This window comes from Gobio gobio (assembly GCF_949357685.1).
Source record: "Gobio gobio genome assembly, chromosome: 20".
Classification (NCBI taxonomy): domain Eukaryota; kingdom Metazoa; phylum Chordata; class Actinopteri; order Cypriniformes; family Gobionidae; genus Gobio; species Gobio gobio.
Genome location: NC_137113.1, coordinates 14,666,160 through 14,685,382, shown reverse-complemented (window position 1 = coordinate 14,685,382; position 19,223 = coordinate 14,666,160). Strand labels below are relative to the sequence as shown.

General features: G+C 38.6%; 2 protein-coding genes across 2 annotated transcripts; one reads left to right on the top strand and one right to left on the bottom strand.

Annotated features, from left to right (window-relative positions):
• The first annotated feature begins 277 nt into the window (after positions 1–277).
• Positions 278–11,366, top strand: tepsin (TEPSIN adaptor related protein complex 4 accessory protein). Its single transcript, XM_079801175.1, has 13 exons — positions 278–433; positions 1,202–1,274; positions 1,359–1,450; positions 1,624–1,717; positions 2,667–2,734; positions 2,869–2,950; positions 4,294–4,362; positions 4,486–4,674; positions 4,751–4,937; positions 5,983–6,096; positions 6,249–6,327; positions 6,456–6,590; positions 8,760–11,366. The coding sequence occupies exons 1-13, from the start codon at positions 395–397 to the stop codon at positions 9,255–9,257; spliced, it is 1,719 nt and encodes a 572-aa protein (XP_079657301.1). The 5' UTR covers positions 278–394; the 3' UTR covers positions 9,258–11,366.
• Positions 11,336–19,059, bottom strand: LOC307116799 (protein VCF1). Its single transcript, XM_079801176.1, has 4 exons — positions 18,924–19,059; positions 18,305–18,427; positions 17,318–17,429; positions 11,336–13,096 (listed from the first exon to the last, which is right to left on the bottom strand). The coding sequence occupies exons 2-4, from the start codon at positions 18,334–18,336 to the stop codon at positions 12,845–12,847; spliced, it is 396 nt and encodes a 131-aa protein (XP_079657302.1). The 5' UTR covers positions 18,337–18,427; positions 18,924–19,059; the 3' UTR covers positions 11,336–12,844.
• Positions 19,060–19,223: the final 164 nt, after the last annotated feature.

The following is a 19,223-nucleotide window of genomic DNA, read 5'->3' as shown; positions in this document are numbered from 1 at the left end:
GGCGGAGAGCCAATAGTAACATGAGTTGATTTCAAAGACATTTTCAGTATGGTCAAGAAATCCACTCTAGATTAACTTCCGTATCCAGACACGTGCTCTTTAGGACCGCGTTCTATTGGCTACAGTCACCTTGAATTCATTTCCGCGAGTCGAATGCTTTGAACAGATCTTTTCAAATGAGTAATTCGTGGACAAATATTTCTGAACCGGTTCTACTGTTCACTAAAAAGATCCGATTCACATATCGGACAGCGATGTGTCAAATCAGAGTGGGCGAGCTAAACAGAGGTCCGTGTGGATTGTGAAGATATTCTCGGGCAGGCAGTACCTGCACGGTCACCCGCCCTGTGAGCGATGGTACATAGACAAGCGAAAAAACACAGATTGCTCCATCATGGCTACATTATTGGAACGGTTGGTTTTCCTACAAAAAGTACGTATCCGTGGCACCAAGGATTTAATGTCATTTATTTTACGCCAAACCTAGTTTCCTACGTTGTTTACTGGATATCTGGCGTTAGCAGTAGTTAAATACACTGTTTATACCTACATATAATTGATATTTCTTTTTGCAGACACTTGAAAATACACGGTCAAAATGCCATGGTACTTTCATGATGTTTTGGGTATGATGTACCGTGGTCCTACCATGTATTTTGACATGTACCATAGCAGCAACATGGGTGCCTATATTAGTAATACAAGTGTCATATAATGGAGTGTCCTATTTACCATGTTACATTCATAGTATATAGTAACTTATATATAGTATAGTGTAGTATATATGTTTAGTATTACTATAGTATTACGATATGTACCATGGTAAGTTACTTAAAATGGTAATACCATAGTAATTCTAGGAATGCACACATTTATATACAGCGAGTTAAAGTCACCATGAACTCAAAATTCATGTGCCCCATAATCTTTAATCAAAATAACTTCCCCTCCCTCTTGAAAGGACATCTCTGTTGATGTGTTTTTTGGCACAGCAATAGCAAACCACAATGATCCAATCAATTCCCAATGAACTAACTTTAAATCAAGCTTCACCCTACATTTTTTTTCTTGTTATAGAAGTCGTTTCACCTGGATATACGTCACAATAGTGAAAAAATACTATCACGACTTCCGTTTCATGTTGACTTTAAAAAGTGACTTTTAGAAGAGAGATTTGCTCACCTCTTTTTTTGTGTCTCAGGTGCCAACGCTTATGCGAGCAACATCAGATGACGAATCGCCTTGTCCCGGTTACCTTTTCGAGGAAATCGGCAGTATCCTTTTTGAGGTATTACAGAAGAGAGTAGAGTAGGGCAGAATAATGTCATCAGTGGACCTTGACAGTCATGATAACTAAGAAATTTCCCATGAGTCTGTGGGCTGCTGCCAGTGTCTTCTCGAGTACCTCTTGGAGAGACTACGGGTGGAGTCCTGCCACGTCAAACTTAAGGTGAGAAAGGGTGGTGTTGTGTCTTATTTTGGGTTAGTAACCAGAAGGTTGTAGGTTCAAACCCTGCAAATGATAGTGCACTCCCTTCATTGAGCTCAATGTTTTTGTGTTTTTGAAATCTTGGCTTTAGTTGGTCTGTGGTGTTTATTGTACCTTTTTTAACCCTGTCCAAGGTCCTGAAGATTCTCCTGCATTTAAGTGGCCATGGACCACCTCACCTCCTCACAGAGCTACGGCGGAATGCTACATTTATACAGGAAGCAATAGGTAAGCCGGTCTGAGCAATTCAAGGTAAACACTGTAGCACTTTTTTTTTTCTAAAGGAACACATATTAACTGATTCTTATGAGTCAGTGTACACACATAAAACCATAATGTTTCAATCATTAAAAACTTGTGAAATCTTATAATCAAGATGCAGTGATGTTTGCAACCTGTTTTACTTGGTGACACAGGATTTTTAATAAGATAACAATTTAGGACAGGACTTGATTTTAGCCACTGGAAATTGATTGGATTGTTAAAAGTGGACTCTCTCTGACATGAAAAATGGGATGGATTGGTGACGTCAGCAAAATTTGGAAGTCATTTAAAGGCAAAGCAATAATTTATATTTTGGTGAACGTTTGCAAACTTTTTTTCTTTGGAATAACATGCACTGATGAATCAGCAGGAACATACTGTTTGAAAGTTTGTGGTCAGAAATTATTACTTTTATACAGTAAACATATTCAAATGAGACTCAGTATCAGTAAAGAAATTCATAATGTTACAAAAAAAATCTATTTGAAATAAAAGCTTTTGAACTTTATATTCATCAAAGAATTCCATCATCAAAGAATTTCCACTTGCATAATAAGCAGCCCATCTGTTTTCAGTATTGATAATAATAATAATAATTTAAAAAGAAATTGAGCAGCAAATCAGCATATTAGAATGATTTCTGAATGATCATGTGACACTGAAGACTGGATACTCAAAATTCAATCATCACAGGAATAAATTACATTAAAAAAGTTCTTTTAAATTGTAATAATATTTCACAATATTTCTGTTTACTGTATTTTTCATATAATAAATGCAGCCTTCGTGAGCATAAGAGACTTGACCCCAAACTTTTGAACAGTAGAATATTTTAAAGAAGTAAATAGATTGAGTTTTGTATTGAGTTGTTTTCAAGTCAATAGAAACGGTGACTGTATTATGTCTTTCTTAGTCTACAGTGGCCCCCCGGACCCCATCCATGGAAGTGCTCTTTTTCAGAAAGTCAGAAGCTCGGCTCAGGTAAAACTTTCTCTCTGTGCAGGCAAATCAATATCATTGACCCATTAAACTCCAGTTCAGTCACTATTCTGTCTATTTTTTGTTTGTTTCCAGTAATTAATATCTGAATTGAGCCAGCATTTGTTTCTATACAGGAGTTGGCTAGCCTACTATTTAATGATACCATGTCCTCAGATTCTGGACCGTCTCCACACAAAACAGTGACACAATCTGTGGGTGAGTGCTATTATGGTATTTTCACCAAATGATGCTATTTTAAAGCCACAATATGTAATTTTTGTCGTCGCTTATTCAAAATAAAGGCGTAACTTGACAGCGCCTTGATTTCGCGGAGCTTTTATTATGCTGAGATGGCCACTATCGCTTTTCCCGGTCATGCGTATATGTGGGGTAACGCAGTGCTGTTTTATCATATTGCGTTCATCCGACTGTGTTTGAAAGTTATGTTGTAATGCTACTCTGTGCGTTCGCTCGGCGGCTACTATGAGACACTTGTTGCACACTGCAGCTAGATGGATATTAGGCATAGTAAAACATGATAATCGCTGTAAATCAAGAAAACGTGATTTAAACAATAAGACTAACTGTGTTGAGCTATATAACAATGATTCGTTTTCTGTCGATGAATCTATCAAAACAGTTGCTCACCTGTCTAATAAAACACATAATATATTAAAGTGTCTTTGGAGTTTCCATGGAGGGTAATTTGGGATAATGCAAGTACACAAGTCAACAAAATATATGATTGTTCTAGTGGTTTTTGGATATTTTAATCCAAGAATCTTACATATTGTGCCTTCAAATGTTCCTAATTTTGTGTTGGATATCTCCTACAATAGGTTTACATGAATCCAAGGTCAAAACACTTTAATTTTCTCATAATTTCAGCATTACCTATTTTCTCACAATGTCCGAAACCAATGTCTGGTTCAATCAAGTCTCTCTAAACCCCTCTACTCTGATTGGTCAGATGACCCAGTCTGTTGTAATTGGTCAACCGCTTACAGTGCATGTTGTAAGCCAAAGTCTATTACCATATCTAAATTTCAGCTCCAGAGGCTTCCTCAACACTTATACACAGTGATTTAAAAAAGTAACGATGGCGTCGGTTTCACCGTATAAATGTGAGCGCAAGGTCTCATCCTTTGGAAGTGCCTGCAAAGTGGATTGGCTTTGGCAGTGCAGAAAACGAAATCTTCTTGACATGTCGACAGCACAAACTAAACTCTGCAAGGCCTCAGCTACAACTACAGTGTTTGAGGGCGAGTCAAAGTAGACACTGTTCACGGACAGCCAATGCAATTATGCAAATTTGTTACAAACCTATGTAGGTGTGTGCTGGAAGTTATTGATGGCTCGTTTCTGACAGTTCACAATTGGTTCTTTCTTTTGCACTGTCATCTTTGAAACTTTGCAGACCTTTTACATTTACAAACAGCTTTATAACACTACATGAAAGATAATACTAAAAAAGCATAATAGGGATACTTTAATATAAGTTAAAAAATGTTAAATGGGTATAGTATGTGAATTATATATACCAAGATTTTTGTTTGCAGGAATGGGCTCCGAGTCGCACAGGTCTGGCATGCAGGGGTTTGGATACAGCCCAGGAAGGAAAGAGTCCAGTAAGACACAGACTTTCAATGTTATTCATCCAAGTCCTGAGCTCAACACTAATATTTACAACTGGAAGGCATTCTGGTGTGTGTCCTGTCTTATTTAACACCCTGTTTCCCTCTCTCGTTCAGGTGGAGGGACTCTATTGGACAAGATTCAGAAAGCTGCTGAGGTTGTTGCCAGCGCTGTCCTTCCTCCAACAGAGCATCCTGGCATCCGTCTCCATGACAACCACTACCACGCTGTGGTGGCGCCCTCTGCTACTGTGGAGATGGCAGTGCCAGCATGTGCCTACAACAGCCAATCCCACGGCCACAGAGGTGAGTCATGCACCAGATTTTAAAAGCAGTGCATGTCATGTAATTTCAAAGAAATGACTGTTTCTCCTTCTCTTAGCATCTCACAGGTGCCCAGGGCAGGCTGGTGGAGGCTGGGAGGAAACGGATAGTGGGCACAGCTCCTCCCACAACTCGTCCCAGGAGACTGTGGAAGCCAGCCAGGCCTCACTGGGAAGGAGCAGTAAGTCGGGCGGCTCGGGCAGCCATTCCGGGGCGAGTCGGGAGAGTGGTGATCTATCGGAACGGTAAGGGACAGACCGCTACAGGGCTTCTGTTCTTGATGGAGGTCAACACACATTGCTTTCTCAAGTGTTTGAGGTCATTAACGCCAGGTCATCGCATCACCAAGGGGCATTTTAATGCTGGCATCTCATTTCTAGAACTAAAATAGCAGCATACACAGTCCAATGTCATTCGCCATATTTCACACAAAATTACAAGAAAGAAATATATGAAAAATATTATATTTTGCATTATATTATTATTATTACATAATATTTTAGGACCATTGAAACGGACTGATAACATGACTGATAATTAAGCATATATTTACTTTATCATAATGAATTGTTATGTTTGACTTGTTTTTTTATTTTTACCATTTCATATTGTTCTCAGTGGAATGCAATAATTTTTATTACTGTTTTACAATAAACAATTGATACTATATTTTTTCAATTAAAATCTGCATAATTGAAAGGCAGTATAACAAATATTACCATATTTATATGTATAAATACTCATGTTTTTAAAGAAGTCCCTTATGGTCACTGAAGCTGCATTTATTTGAACAAAAATATCTGTTTCTAATCTATTTTAAAATTTAATTTATTCCTGTGATGGCAAAGCTGAATTTTCATCATCATTACTCCAGTCTTCAGTGTCACATGATCCTTCCTTCAGAAATCATTCTAAAATGCTGATTTGCTGCTCAAGAAACATTTCTTCTTGTATCTTATTATTAATATTTTTGTGGAAATCGTTATACATTTTTTGTGGATTCTTTGCTATTTAGAAAGGTAAAAAAAGAACAGCATTTATTTAAAATAGAAATGATTTGTAACATTGTAAATGTCTTCATTGTCACTTTTGATCAATCTTACTGACCACAAACCTTTGACAGTACTGTACTTTTTTCACATACTGTTAATAAGAATGAATAAATAGGCATCATGTTCACAAAGCAAAATACAGTATATAATTAGTTCTTCTTTTGATTTGATTCTTTTGAGGTTTTGTGAGATATTCTAGAAATATCTATTCTGAGATATGTATGTTCTTCTGAATCAGTGTGGAGGCCATTCAGTTGGGAGACTGTGGTCAGGAGACGGCGCTTATCAACCGACTGTCCAATGGTTCCAAAGTCTTCCTGTCCAGAGAAGAGAGCCAGTACTTCATCAAAGAGTAAAAAAATCCATGAGACATGTTCTTGATTTTTGGAGTATCTGCAATACTCCTTTGGATTGCAATATCTGTGCATGCAGTTTTCTTTTCACAGTTGTTTATTGCAGTGGTCAGTAATGTCATAGTTAAAGTAACTGGTTTTTTTTTTTCAGATGCTCAACTCTCAACTGTGAGGTGGTTGTTGAACTTCTCTCTCGCAAACTCCAGGACCACACACAAATTGTCCAGATGGTAATGTTTCCTATTCTGCTACACTATACTGCTCAGTATATATATTTTGAAATAAACATCCAAAATGTTGTTCTTTAAATTTGCGTTGATAACGCACAACATAACCAATTTCTGTTTCCTTCTTGCAGAGGGTGTTGTGTGCTCTGGCCTGCCTGATGTCTTCAGACTTCCTCTCTCTAGATCATATTTTCAATATCACAAACAAACGCCTCGCACAACTTAGCGAAGGAACCGCAGGCCCTGTCGCCAACAAGGCAACCAAGGTACTACCTAAGTGTGTGTAAATTAGTGGGTTATTCAATAATAATAAAGCTAATATTAAAGAGGATATATTATGCTTTTCTACAGTTTAATCTTTCTTTAGTGTGTAATGTTGCTGTTTGAACATGAAAAAGGTCTGCAGAGTTAAAAGGTCTAGCCACCTTATATTTAACTTAAGAGCGGATGTGGCCATTTGTAACTTGAATGTGTGAGGCTTCCATTGTTATTCACTTTCAGTTATTTTAGCTGTACAAAAACAGTGTTATATTGCTTTATATTGCAAAATGGTATTTATTATCATGGTATTTTATCTTAATATCATAATCATAAATGCACAAAGAGTTGTATTGCTTACTACATGCTTCTAGTTAATAACCTATTGCGGCTAATTAACTGGAAGTCTCACACATTCAAATAAAATAGCTTACTTCCGCTTTGCAGAAACGTCTCCATTGTAGTCTTGAGTTTTCTTCCTGGAATGAACACGTCACAATATTCCTCATTTAAAGAATTCCCACCCAAGGAACATGCAAAAAAGGGGCGAGGCCTGGTTAAGTTGTGCTAGTAGTGTGTTGTTGCCATGTCCAAGTGTTTTGGAGCACGTTGAGCTGAAGGAGTGGCTTCAAATAGACAGGAACTAAATAGAACGTCACTGACAGACTAGTCTCTGCCTCAGACGTCACGCCCACAGACCGCTGGCTGAACATCTAAAGCCGTGGTCACACTAGACTTTGAGCATGCGAAGATTCTTAGGACACTATAGAGCTCCGGAGGTCACGTGACCCATTCTGTTTACAATGCCATTTTGGCAGACAGGAAAATCCGCGCCAGCATGAGTTTCAAGGCAACGGAGTTTACTGCGCACTTTAATTCAAAAGACAAAGACTTGTACATAGCAAAACTTAATAGATTAAACAGAGCAGATCCCTATAATGCACCCGGGGTGCTTTTCACGTGTATCGATAAAGGGACAGATAGCTTTCCTGTCAGGACACCTGCACCAGCTGTGCGCAAGTTACATCTAGCCTAGTTTTGACGTAAATGGGCACTAAGTTACAACTTATGCCCTACTAAATATTTTTGCGTTGCACCATTAAACTACGTTGAAGCCTAAATCTATGTATAAAATGAATATTTACAGAAGCCTCCAATCAGGAGTAACATTAACAGATAGCATAGCAGGCAGACTGAACGGCATCAATACGCTCTTGTTTTTCTTTTTCCCCTTTGCTTTCCCCTGCCTGTTCTGGCATCCTGGTGCACATCAGCTGTCCTTCATGTTCAAATAGTAAGGTTTAAACAGTCTGGTTTTAAATTATTTTATAGATACCAATGCTACAGCCGCTCTAGGAGTTTAGGCTGCGTGACGTCAACCTCCGGAGCTCTATACACTTAAAATGTAAAAAAATATACAATCTACTCGACTTTACTGCAATGGAGCGAAAGTGCGAAATGTGTAGTGTGTAGTGTGACCGCCTCTTGATGCATATGGCACACTTATGTGGAGAAACTTCAGGATTTTCGAAGTCTTCTTCTGATTGGTTGAATTCTACAGGATGTCCAAAAGAGAGACGTGTGTCACATTCTTTAATGGTCCGCCTGGAAACAAAGATACCAGAAGCCAAACCCCCTCATTTATGAAGAACGCTGTCATGTTTACAACTATGACAATGAGCGCTTATCAGGGTCAAATAAACGCTGGATTTTCAAACGTATGTGAAGTATGTCAATTTTTATGGCATAATCTCTTTAAAATACATCCAAGAGTTTTGCACTCCGGTCTGTTATTGTAGGAACATCGAAGTTATATGTTCACTTCCCTAAGCATGACGTGGAACAAAAAAAAAAGTGATTGATTGCTTTATATGTTGGTCAGACGTTATCTTGGGCGGTCCTTGGCCAATGAAAGCTGCTATGGAGTCCAGACCTTCTGCCTTCAGTCTGGTTACGCGAGACTACTTACAGACTAGAAGGAGAGGTGCTGCAACAATGAACCTATTCTAGTAGATCCCAAAAACAAAATCAAGACTTGAAAATAGCATAATATGGCCTCTTTAATAATAATTAACAATGAACACTAATGCAGCTAATATTTACTAACAAGCACAATTGCCCTAGTACTATCCTCTTTGTAATTATGTGGAATTAACCGATTGTTTTTTTAAAACTAGCTCCTAAGGCAGTTTGAGGCCTTGCTTGGCGTCACAAATCCCAGGTGTGACCGTGTTGGGCGTCCAACCTCCTCCAGCTCTTCACTTTCAGACCAGCCCTCTGAATCTATGACCATCCCCTTTGTTCCTGGACAACTTGGAGAAATCACAACCTCGGTTATCCCATCAGAGGAGACACCATCTACACAATACCCACAGGGTAACAGTGCTGCGCCTGGGTCTCATATGAAAAGAGAGCAAGAAGAGAGGGCAAACAGAAACACAGACACCACCAAGATCTCAGAACCACCCAGACTGTCACTCTTCAGTGGAATGGAGCTAGTGAACAGAAGCAAGCCTGTATGTTTGGTTGAGCCCGTTCCCGTCGAGTCAGAAGCCCAGACTAGTGTAGAAGCCGTTACAGGCACAGACTGTGTGATTGAGAAAAGCTGTGAGAGAACTGCAGGCTCACCCACATCAATTGAGCAAGTGTCTGTCTTCTCCTTCCTTAATCTCTGATGGCGACATTCATTTGCAGTTGTGTGCTGATATGGGGGAAAGGCCTTTCATTGATGTTCACATGATTCAGCCTGTGAGTGATTTCTTTGAGCACAGAATCAGCTTCGCAGTGGAAAAAAATGTTTGAATGGAATGATAAATAACCATGTGATATTAATAATTATATGATTATAATTGCTGCAAGTGACTACATTTACATGCACATGAAAATTTTAGTCTGCAGTAACATGATTGTCATGACCCGATTATCCAGATTTCTGGAAACCAGAATATTGGTTTAGAGACCACTGGCGGATGCTTGTATTAAAGGGTTAGTTCACCCAAAAATGAAAATAATATCATTTATTACTCACCCTCATGCCGTCCCACACCCGTAAGACCTCCGTTCATCTTCGGAACACAAATGAAGATATTTTTGTTGAAATCCGAAGGCTCAGTGAGGCCTCCATAGGCAGCAAGGAAATGTACACTCTCAGGATCCATTAGTGTACTAAACATATCATTACATATCAATCGACTCACTGATTCGATAAGCTCCGAAGCTTCATGAAGCAGTGTTTTGAAATCGGTTATCACTATATAAGTCGTTATTCCGTTTTGTTTTGGCGCACCAAAAATATTCTCGTCGCTTTATAATATTAATATTGAACCACTGTACTCACATGGACTGATTTAAATATGTGTTTAGTACATTAATGGATCTTGAGAGAGTAAATTGCTTTGCTCCCTATCGGATTTCAACAAAAATATCTTAATTCGTGTTCCGAGGATGAACGGAGGTCTTATGGGTGTGGAACGGCCTGAGGGTGAGGAATAAATGACATTATTTTCATTTTTGAGGGAACTAACCCTTTAATCATAATTTTGAGTCACGTGTAAACCCCTTATTGGGAAGAACATATGTTGATACATTTTTTTCACAAAAACTAAAATGTCTTGACCTACACTACCTTTCAAAAGTTTGGGGTCTGTATAAGATTTATATTAGTACATTTACAAAATTTCTTATTGAATAATCCTGAGGGGGGAAACGTGTTTTCACAAAAATATTAAGCAGCACAACTATCGATCTATTTTAAACATGGATTATAATAAAAAAGAAGAAATGATTTCTAAAGGATCATGTGACATGGAAGACTGGAGTAATGTCGCTGAAACTTATATTATTTTAAATAGTAATATTTCACAGTATCACTGCTTTTGCTGTATTTGATCAAATAAATGCAGCCTTGAAGAGAATAAGATACTTGTTTCAAAAACATACAAATTTGGTAATACTTTATTTTACATGTTACTGTAGTAACCACTATAAATGTTGCATAATTACATGCAAACCAACCCCAATCCTAACCCTATAGTACATTTAGTTCATTATTATTACACAGTACTTAAATGTATAATTACACTAACACAGACACCTTAAAATAAAGTGTAACCAAAAATTAATATCGACCCCAACGTTTTGAAAGGTAGTGTTCGTTTTGAATGTCAAAGTGCTCTTGATGAGATGATGTCACTATGCAGAATAACTATGAAAACACAGTATTTCCACCAGAACATGCATGTATTAGTTTATATGCTGACATGTATACAGGAATATTATTGTTGCTGTCCAGGATTTTTTTTGTGCACGTGAATGTGGTTACTGACTTAACCGGTACTTATGGAGATAACATCTACCTGAAACATACTCTTTTTACAAAGCTGCTAGCGGTTTACATTATGGCTGGGAATAGTCATCTCTTCAAATCATTCTGAATTTTTTTGCAATATTGTTGAGAAACAACTCAGGATGCTTTTCTGTTGTGGTGTTAAACACGAGTGTTACTGAAACGGTTGCTACTATTTGCACTACAGTCTTTCCCTTTTACTAAAAGCACTTATGTCTTCCTGTGTGCATTATAAAATAAGAACAAACATTAACACCCAAACAAGTCGGGTTCGATCAGAATACATCCTGCCAAACCATTGTCTACCTTGTGTGCAAATATATAAAGAATTGTCTTGTTTGAAAACGTTGCATTAACTTATAAAACTAAAGCTACGAGTTATAAAAGGCAGCTTTGAATTCATGTCTGAAACGGGAACAATAATAAAAAAACATGTAATAAAAAAAAAAAATCTTTATTTAATTTACATCAGAGGAACATTTCATAAAATAACAATGATTTCAAATATTCTATATATGCTAGCTATTATTTTATGTACAGTCCTACATACAAAACAATGGTGACCGCAGGGACGATTTTCATCATCAAAAGCTAATAGTCTTTCACACAAAGCACAGTGCCTGGGTTGTACAGTATTGTGCACAGAGTAGTTGAAAGTATATCCGTATCTTGTACACAATTAGATCACCTGCTTGAAATGATGTAACTGTCCTCATACAATCTGTTTGGACTAAGCTGAAGTTTAATTGAGGATGTGTATCTAAAAAGGACTGAACTCTACTTGTGCATACTAAATTTAGGAGCACTATCATTCCTGTTCGTTTTACCATTCTGAAATGAATTAAGCCATCATATATATATTGGTCAGACACAGGCATAAGTGTGTTGTATGGACATTTTATGGTAGAATATTTAGGATTTTGTGGTGATGTACACTGCAGAGTGCTTAGTTAGGTGCAAGCTAATTTTAGGGCATTCCTTAGGTCTGCCCATAGAAGACGAGTCCTCATATTACAGTGAATGATCTAGCTCTGATCATTTTAAAATTCAGATATGAATATCGGACATGTCTTTCAATTTGCAGTCACTGGATTTACCTAACTCGCCTGTCAGTTGGCTTACACCTTCTCTAAATTCGTAAGCAAAGAGTGCTTCCTTATGTACATTAACAGACCTGAGTCCAGCATGCATTTTTAGAATAGTCTCTCTACAGTGTGATGTGCCTTTATGCATTTTCTCTAAGGTAAAGGATCTAAATTTTAGAAAGATCTGGCACCAAGTTCCTCATTTGAAGTCTCAACCTTCATGGCACGCAGAGAGAAATCCTCCAGACCTGAGTTTTGGATATGTAAGCAATCATCAAGCCCCACCCAAAAAAAAAACGTCCTGAAAGAGTCTAAATTCCAGCGAGAAACAAACCGACATCTGTAAACAACAGCATTATTGATCATCCTGGAATGACTCCAAAGCAGGCCTGCAAATATAAATCACATGGTTTCTAGACCTCAGCTCTTAAATAAAGGGTATTCTTTTATTTCTTTTCCTTATCTAGACTGACCAAAGAGTGTCAAAATTGGCCAAATGCATGTGTCTGAGACTAAAACATGACCCAGAACCGCAGTAGCACCATGTGTGACTGTCTCGTAAAGGGGAAAAGCTTACAAGAACTCGATGTTAATGTTGTTTTTTTTCAAGATATTTCTTTTATATAGCACCTATGTGAAGTTCATGGTCATCACATCAAGTAGAGTCCCACATAAACACTATGAACATGAAAAAGTGCTATAAAAAAGAACATGAATGCATTTAGAGGGCCTATATTTGTGCCAGGCCTTAAAGCGACCAATAAAATCCCCCTAAAAGCTCCCCTGTACATTGTTCCTTAATGCCAGTGGGTGCTGGAAGAATCACTGTCCATCACGTCGGACCTTGCTGACCACGGGTCTGCAGGCTATTGAAGTGGGCCTCCCTCAAGATACGGTTGATGTGATCATATGAGACGATGTGGCTCAAGGAAATGGCCGGCTCTTCTGCTGCGATGGTGGGAGCAATAGGGCTGCATGGAGCTTGGGAAACATGGAGTCCTCTTTGGTCGGTCGTCTGGATGCTGGAACTGGCACCGGCCATGCACTCCGGACTGCTAATCCCACTGCTGTCACTGCTGGAAGACTGTTGGGGGAAAAAGATGAGGGTTTCTGTGCTGTGCCACTTCTGGTTAACGTTTCCTAAGTAAAATGCCTTACAATTGAGCTGCCAAACAATAAAAAAAGAGATTAAGGGTGTGTTCACACTTGGCATGTTTGGTTCGATTAAAACGAACCCTGGTGCGATTGCTCTGTTAGTGCGGTTCATTTGAATAAGTGTGAACGCTACCATCCAAACCTGGTGCGCACCAAACAGGCGGAAAAGATGGGTCTCGGTCCGCTTCCAAACGAACTCTGGTTCTGATTGACATGTAAACTAACCAAAAAATGGGACATGGTCACAAGATGCGACCCTAAAAAGGACAGAATGCTCAAGCATCCCTGTTTTTTCTCAGCATAGTCATGATGTTGCCCATCACAGTTTGGTACAGGATTCAGAAATGCGTCTCCTTGCAGTAGATCTTTGTTGGTGTGTGTGACAGAGGGATTCCTGACACTGTTTTGACTCCTTTACACATTTTATAATCTCTTTCTTCGCAAGTTCTCAGCCGGTCAAAATACCATCATATGTAGGCTACACACATACAACGAGTGCATTTAGCCCAACACACAGCATCGTTTTGGGTTTAGGGCAAGTTTCGTCTTGAAACGTCATAAAAGCTGACCAATCAGGTTGTGAACGTGTCCCTATGTTCGGTTCGGTGTTAAAATGCCAATGTGAACGCTAATCGGTAGGGGTGTAACGGTAGACGTATTCGTACCGAACCGTTTCGGTACACGGTTTCCGAATGCAATCTTTAACAGTTAACAGTCGGCTTGTTTTAAACACGGAACACACTTCAATCCGAGTTCCCACACGAACATATTAAGTATTCAGTCCATTTTATCACGAAATTCAAACGATAAATGCCGTTTTGACGCTCTTTAATGCGGCAGATCACTGTATAGGCACGTCAGTTCAAGCGGCCGCGCGACCGTGATCATCTCTTCTTAAAGAATAAACATGAATGAACATCTGAAGGTATGTTGAGGATACATTACAACTTACTGTCAGTTATCATGTGGTGTAATCGCTCAATCTGTGTTTCAACGGCGGAAAGACCTCAATAACGTTAACTGCTTGTAAACAACGTAAGTTACATATTTGCCTCAGGCAGTCATTCAGTGTCCACAGAATTTTATTCACTAGAGAAATCAACTCTTTCACTAAATATATGCACTATATATTCATTATATTCTACTTAACCTGTTAATGATGTACGTCTTGATTATTTCATGCAGAGCCGGCCCAAGGCATAAGCGAACTAAGCGGCTGCTTGGGGCCCCCTTGGCCACCAGGGGGCCCCCAAGAGCACATGAAATTACTTTTTACTGCATGTTATTTTGATGATTGAAATCGCGAAATGGCCTTAAACAATTACTAAATAAACTGCAAAATGTTACGTTTTCTAATATATGCACGGATTGATTCTGACAGCACTGCACGAACTCGCAGCGCCATCGGCCACTATATTCGCTTGTTAGCCAGGGTTCAAAGTCTAAACTGCGAGAAAAATCAGCGCTAAAATGTACTCGTCAGTTGCCCGGTAACCTTTTTATGAATGGATGGATTTGAGAATGTGATATGGTTTAGTATGAATATCTTGTCTGACGTGCAGCATGTTTTGGACGGAGTATACAGCATAGCTTCCAGTTTCCCAGTAAATGTTTTTCTGCAAACTGCTATATCGTCCCCTTGGAATTATAAATTGTGTAGCCTAAATTTTGGAAGTTTATATTTAGAAAATAAAAAGGTTCTTTCTACACATTCGAATGGAATGCAACAAATTTAATTTTATCTCCGGCAAAATAAAAGCTCTGTTTAATGTTTGAAAGAAATCAACATTTCTTGTTTTTAAAAGAAATCTCTTCTGCTCACCAAGGCTGCATTTATTTGCTCAAAAATACAGCAAAAATATGAATTATTATTATGGAAAACAGCTGTTTTATATGTGAATATATAGTACACTCTAAAAAAAATTGATTTATAGCACTAAAAGTGGTTCTTGGCTCGTAATCATAGGAAAAACTCTTTAAGTGCTATATAGCACCAATATTGGTGCTTCAGTGGTTCTTCACTGGTTCTTTGGCTGAGGTGCTATAGAGCACTGCTACCATACAGAACATGTTAAGATATGGTTCTATATAGCAGCAAAAGTGGTTCCCCATGATTACGACAAAGAACCACTTTTAGTGCCATATAGCACAATTTTTTTTTTTAGTGTAAAGTGTGATTTATTCGTGTGATCAAAGTTGAATTTATCATCATTACTCCAGTCTTCAGTGCCACATGATCCTTCAGAAATCATTCTAATATGATGATTTGATGCTCAACAAACATTTACGATTATCAGTGTTGAAAACAGTTGTGTACAATGTTTTTAGGATTTTTTAAAAAGCTTTCCATTTCAGAGAAATGCTGTTCTTTTGAACCTTCTATTCATCAAAGAATCCTGAGGAAAAGTGAGCATATTCAGCATAAGAGACTACTATAAAAAATGTAAACATCCCAGTCTGAACTGTTGTACTTTAAGACTTACTGTACGGCTTTGAATATTAACGCCTGACCACTCTTGTGGGTTTGCTACTACAATTAAAAACCGTATAGGGGTAAAAACATGACAGCCAGACATGATGTAAGCAACACAGCAACAACTACTAACATTGATATTGGGTGTGTGAATTGTCAAGAACTGACAATAGTCAATCGTATTGGTGGCACAGAGGGGCCCCCAAATAAAATTCTGCTTAGGGCCCCATAAGGGCTTGGGCCGGCCCTGATTTCATGTATGTTTAAATAAACCTGTCATGAAAATGACAGACACTGTGTATACAGGATTATATTTCAACAACGAATTGGAGAAAAAACTATTTTATAATTCGATTTAGAAGTTATTGCAAAAACTGCCTTATGTGAAGTTTACATGTTTGCGTACCATGTTATTTGAGTGTTGATTATTATACCTAAAAATAAATAGCAACTGAATTTAGGCTAATAGTTTGGGCTCTGTTGTTAACCTTTAATATTAATGTGCAAGTAAGGGCTCCCTATATAGTTTACAGCAATATCTTCAACAAACTTTTAGTTATAATTTAATTCATTTAAGGACAGACATTTTTCCCAGTAAACCACTGTTTAATAAAAATAAATAAAAAGCAATTTTGTAAAACTGCTGTACCGAACCGTGACTTCAAAACTGAGGTACGTACCGAACCGTCGGTTTTGTGTACCATTACACCCCTACTAACAACTTTTGTTGTTGGCCCGGACCAAATGTACCAAGCGAACCAAACTACAAGTGTGAACACACCCTTAGGTTCATTCATCACACAGGAAACGGAGGGTCAAGTCAAATACGTTCCATTTGATACAGCTTTGAAATCATCCTTAAAGGTCCCGTTTTTCGTGTTTTTTTGAAGTTTTGATTGTGTTTACAGTGTGCAATATAACATGTGTTCATGTTTCGCGTGTAAAAAAACACAGTATTTTTCACACAATTTACTTATCTGTATACTGCTGTTTTCACTGTCCTCAAAACGGCTTGAAAGATTTCCCTGTTCTATGAAGTCCCTCCTTCAGAAACACGTAACAAGTTCTGATTGTGCCAGCGGTTCCCGTGTTGTGATTCGACAGCAGCTTAGGGCACGCGGAGCGCACGTTACCGGAAAGGTCACGCCTCTCACCATAACGGGGATGCATGCGCTCAATGATCTCTAAGTACAGCGTCCCTGGGAAAGCCAAACAAAGGTGACTTGACTCCGGGATGAAAATAACAGCGTCTCGACGACATGGCAACAAACAAACTATACGAACGCAACCGAACGCAACACTTCCTATTCTCCACGCGGGAGCAACAAGACCACGTCCCCTTTTACGCGCGTTCTTGTGGGCGGAGGTTAGTCGACATACTGCTCTACTGACGTAATTAAAGCAGGAAATACCAGGATGTAGTCCTAACCAGCCATTCGCTGTAGGCTTTGAAAGGGAACTTCTGTTAAATAAAATATCTCGCTTGGCATTGAACTTTGAGCTTTATAATTTTACAGGTATTATAAATGCTCTAACAGCAACATTACACACTAACTAAAGTTTGAAAAATGGGATCACGAAGAACAGGACCTTTAACTCTTAGCTTAGTGCTTACCTTTACAAAATACATACGAAAATGAACGTCAACAAATGGCCAGCTGTTGCGTCTTTTCTTACCTCAGAGTCCCAGACATCACGGCCAACCTCAGGGAGAAAGGAATAACCTCCAGACCTCTTTGCCTGGGGCAAAACCTGGAGCTGCTCAGCATCACAGCTGCGTCTGCGTTTTCTGTTGACAGAGACCATCACCTTTGACTACTCTGTTCAACATGCATGGAATAATTCATAACAGCCAGGTCTGTTTGAGCTGGTTCAGAATAATTTTGATTTTCCAAGTAGTAAGTTGACCACTGAGGATCACCATTACTTAAACCAGGGGTTCGAATGTAATAATTACCTTAAAGGGATAGTTAACCCACAAAAATGTATTATTAAATATGAATATTTTCATTACACAAACCCATCGATTCACTTCAGAAGGCCTTTATTAACCTCCGTGTGGAGTACTTTTATAACGGATGGATGCACTTTTTTGGGCTTCAAATTTGGGGCAGCCATTTACCGCCATTATAACGCTTGGATTAGCCAGGACATTTTTTAACTCTGATTATATTCATCTGAAAGAAGAATGTCACATTCACCTAGGATGGCTTGAGGGTGAGCAAATTTACATTTTTGGGTGAACTATCCCTTTAATGTCAACTAAATATGTTCCAAATACACGAGGATGGTTATTTTTGAGGGGTCAGTGGATTGAAAAGAAAGAAGATTGAAAACCCCTGTCTTAAGAAATGGAGCACTGCAGACTTGATTGCCACCATTAGTCATCAATGTGTCCACTGCAGGATTATGACTCAGATTTAAGAATAAAATGATCATCAACACAAGAGCTATCAAAGCCTAATGCTGCATAACAGCACAGACTCGTCTAACTGATATAGTAGAAGCTAGTCAAGAGGATCAGCCTTCTAAAAGCACGTCTAAAAATAACCACCAGACATGAAGTACTGACAACAGCAGCCACATGGACGTTTACAGGACATGTGTTACATAAAAGCAACATGAAACATGCATGCAAACACAATTATATGCAAATGGTGTTACCTGCTTTCTGTCAACATGTCGTGTCTGTGCATTTGACAGCGGAATAAGGGCACACAACACCTCTCAGTCTCCGAGACCACCGGCTTCTTTTCAGCGAAATGAAGGGATATGCCAAGATTTCCCCTAACGATGAGCGAAATGACAAATTAGAATTCATAGTGAGAAGATACAGACACCTTGACATTCCAGTGCAGGTGTGCAGAAAGCATAATATTACTAATTCAGAGCTAATATTACCAGCTAATACGCATTATGATGCATTCGTGAGGTACATTGAGCTGTTATATTCCTACTAGAAAAAATTATCTGCATAGGAGTGACGAGCGGAAGGGAACCATCTTATCTTTATATAATTGAAATATAAACGTCTAGTATTAATTGACATTATTCAGACAAAATGGCTCTTACGAAACGATACTGACACAAAACGATACTAATGTTGTTGCCATGCAAAAACAGTGCGTTCAGAATGTCAAGCAGAGAGACAGATAGCACAATGCTATGTGTAGTTCACTTTACTTCCTCCTAGCGATGAACTGTTTCTACTACAGAACCAACGAAGTGATTTAAACGGAATAAATAGTTTGTGGAAAGACGAAAGGGGTGTGATGTACGCTACCTCTCTCTGTTCACAGATGGGTCTTGAGTTCAGTCATTTTCTGAAGTTACAACGTTTCCATCTCGCCGGATCTCATTCTCTCTCTCTTTCTCACTCACTCGCTCGCTCACTCACTCACACACTTCCATCTGTTGCTGTCATAATGACGTAATTTGCGTGCCTTTGAGCAAAGGAGCGATTCACACGTAACGTTTCGTTTTTAATTTAATTATTATTTAAACCATTTTTTTACATGAAATTATTATTGGGTTAGACAAATTATCAGTTAATTTGAAATGTTATCCCATTCAACATTTTATT

What these genes read in the sequence shown, in the direction of transcription:
- tepsin (XM_079801175.1), top strand. Translation starts at nt 395, where the DNA reads ATGGCTACATTATTGGAACGGTTGGTTTTCCTACAAAAA. An exon ending in CCTTTTCGAGGAAATCGGCA is followed by an intron (nt 1,275 to 1,358) that starts GTATCCTTTTTG and finishes ATGATAACTAAG; the next exon opens with AAATTTCCCATGAGTCTGTG. An exon ending in CCTGCCACGTCAAACTTAAG is followed by an intron (nt 1,451 to 1,623) that starts GTGAGAAAGGGT and finishes ACCCTGTCCAAG; the next exon opens with GTCCTGAAGATTCTCCTGCA.
- LOC307116799 (XM_079801176.1), bottom strand. Translation starts at nt 18,336, where the DNA reads ATGCACAGACACGACATGTTGACAGAAAGCAG. An exon ending in GACATGTTGACAGAAAGCAG is followed by an intron (nt 17,430 to 18,304) that starts GTAACACCATTT and finishes CTCTGTCAACAG; the next exon opens with AAAACGCAGACGCAGCTGTG. An exon ending in GTGATGTCTGGGACTCTGAG is followed by an intron (nt 13,097 to 17,317) that starts GTAAGAAAAGAC and finishes TTCCCCCAACAG; the next exon opens with TCTTCCAGCAGTGACAGCAG.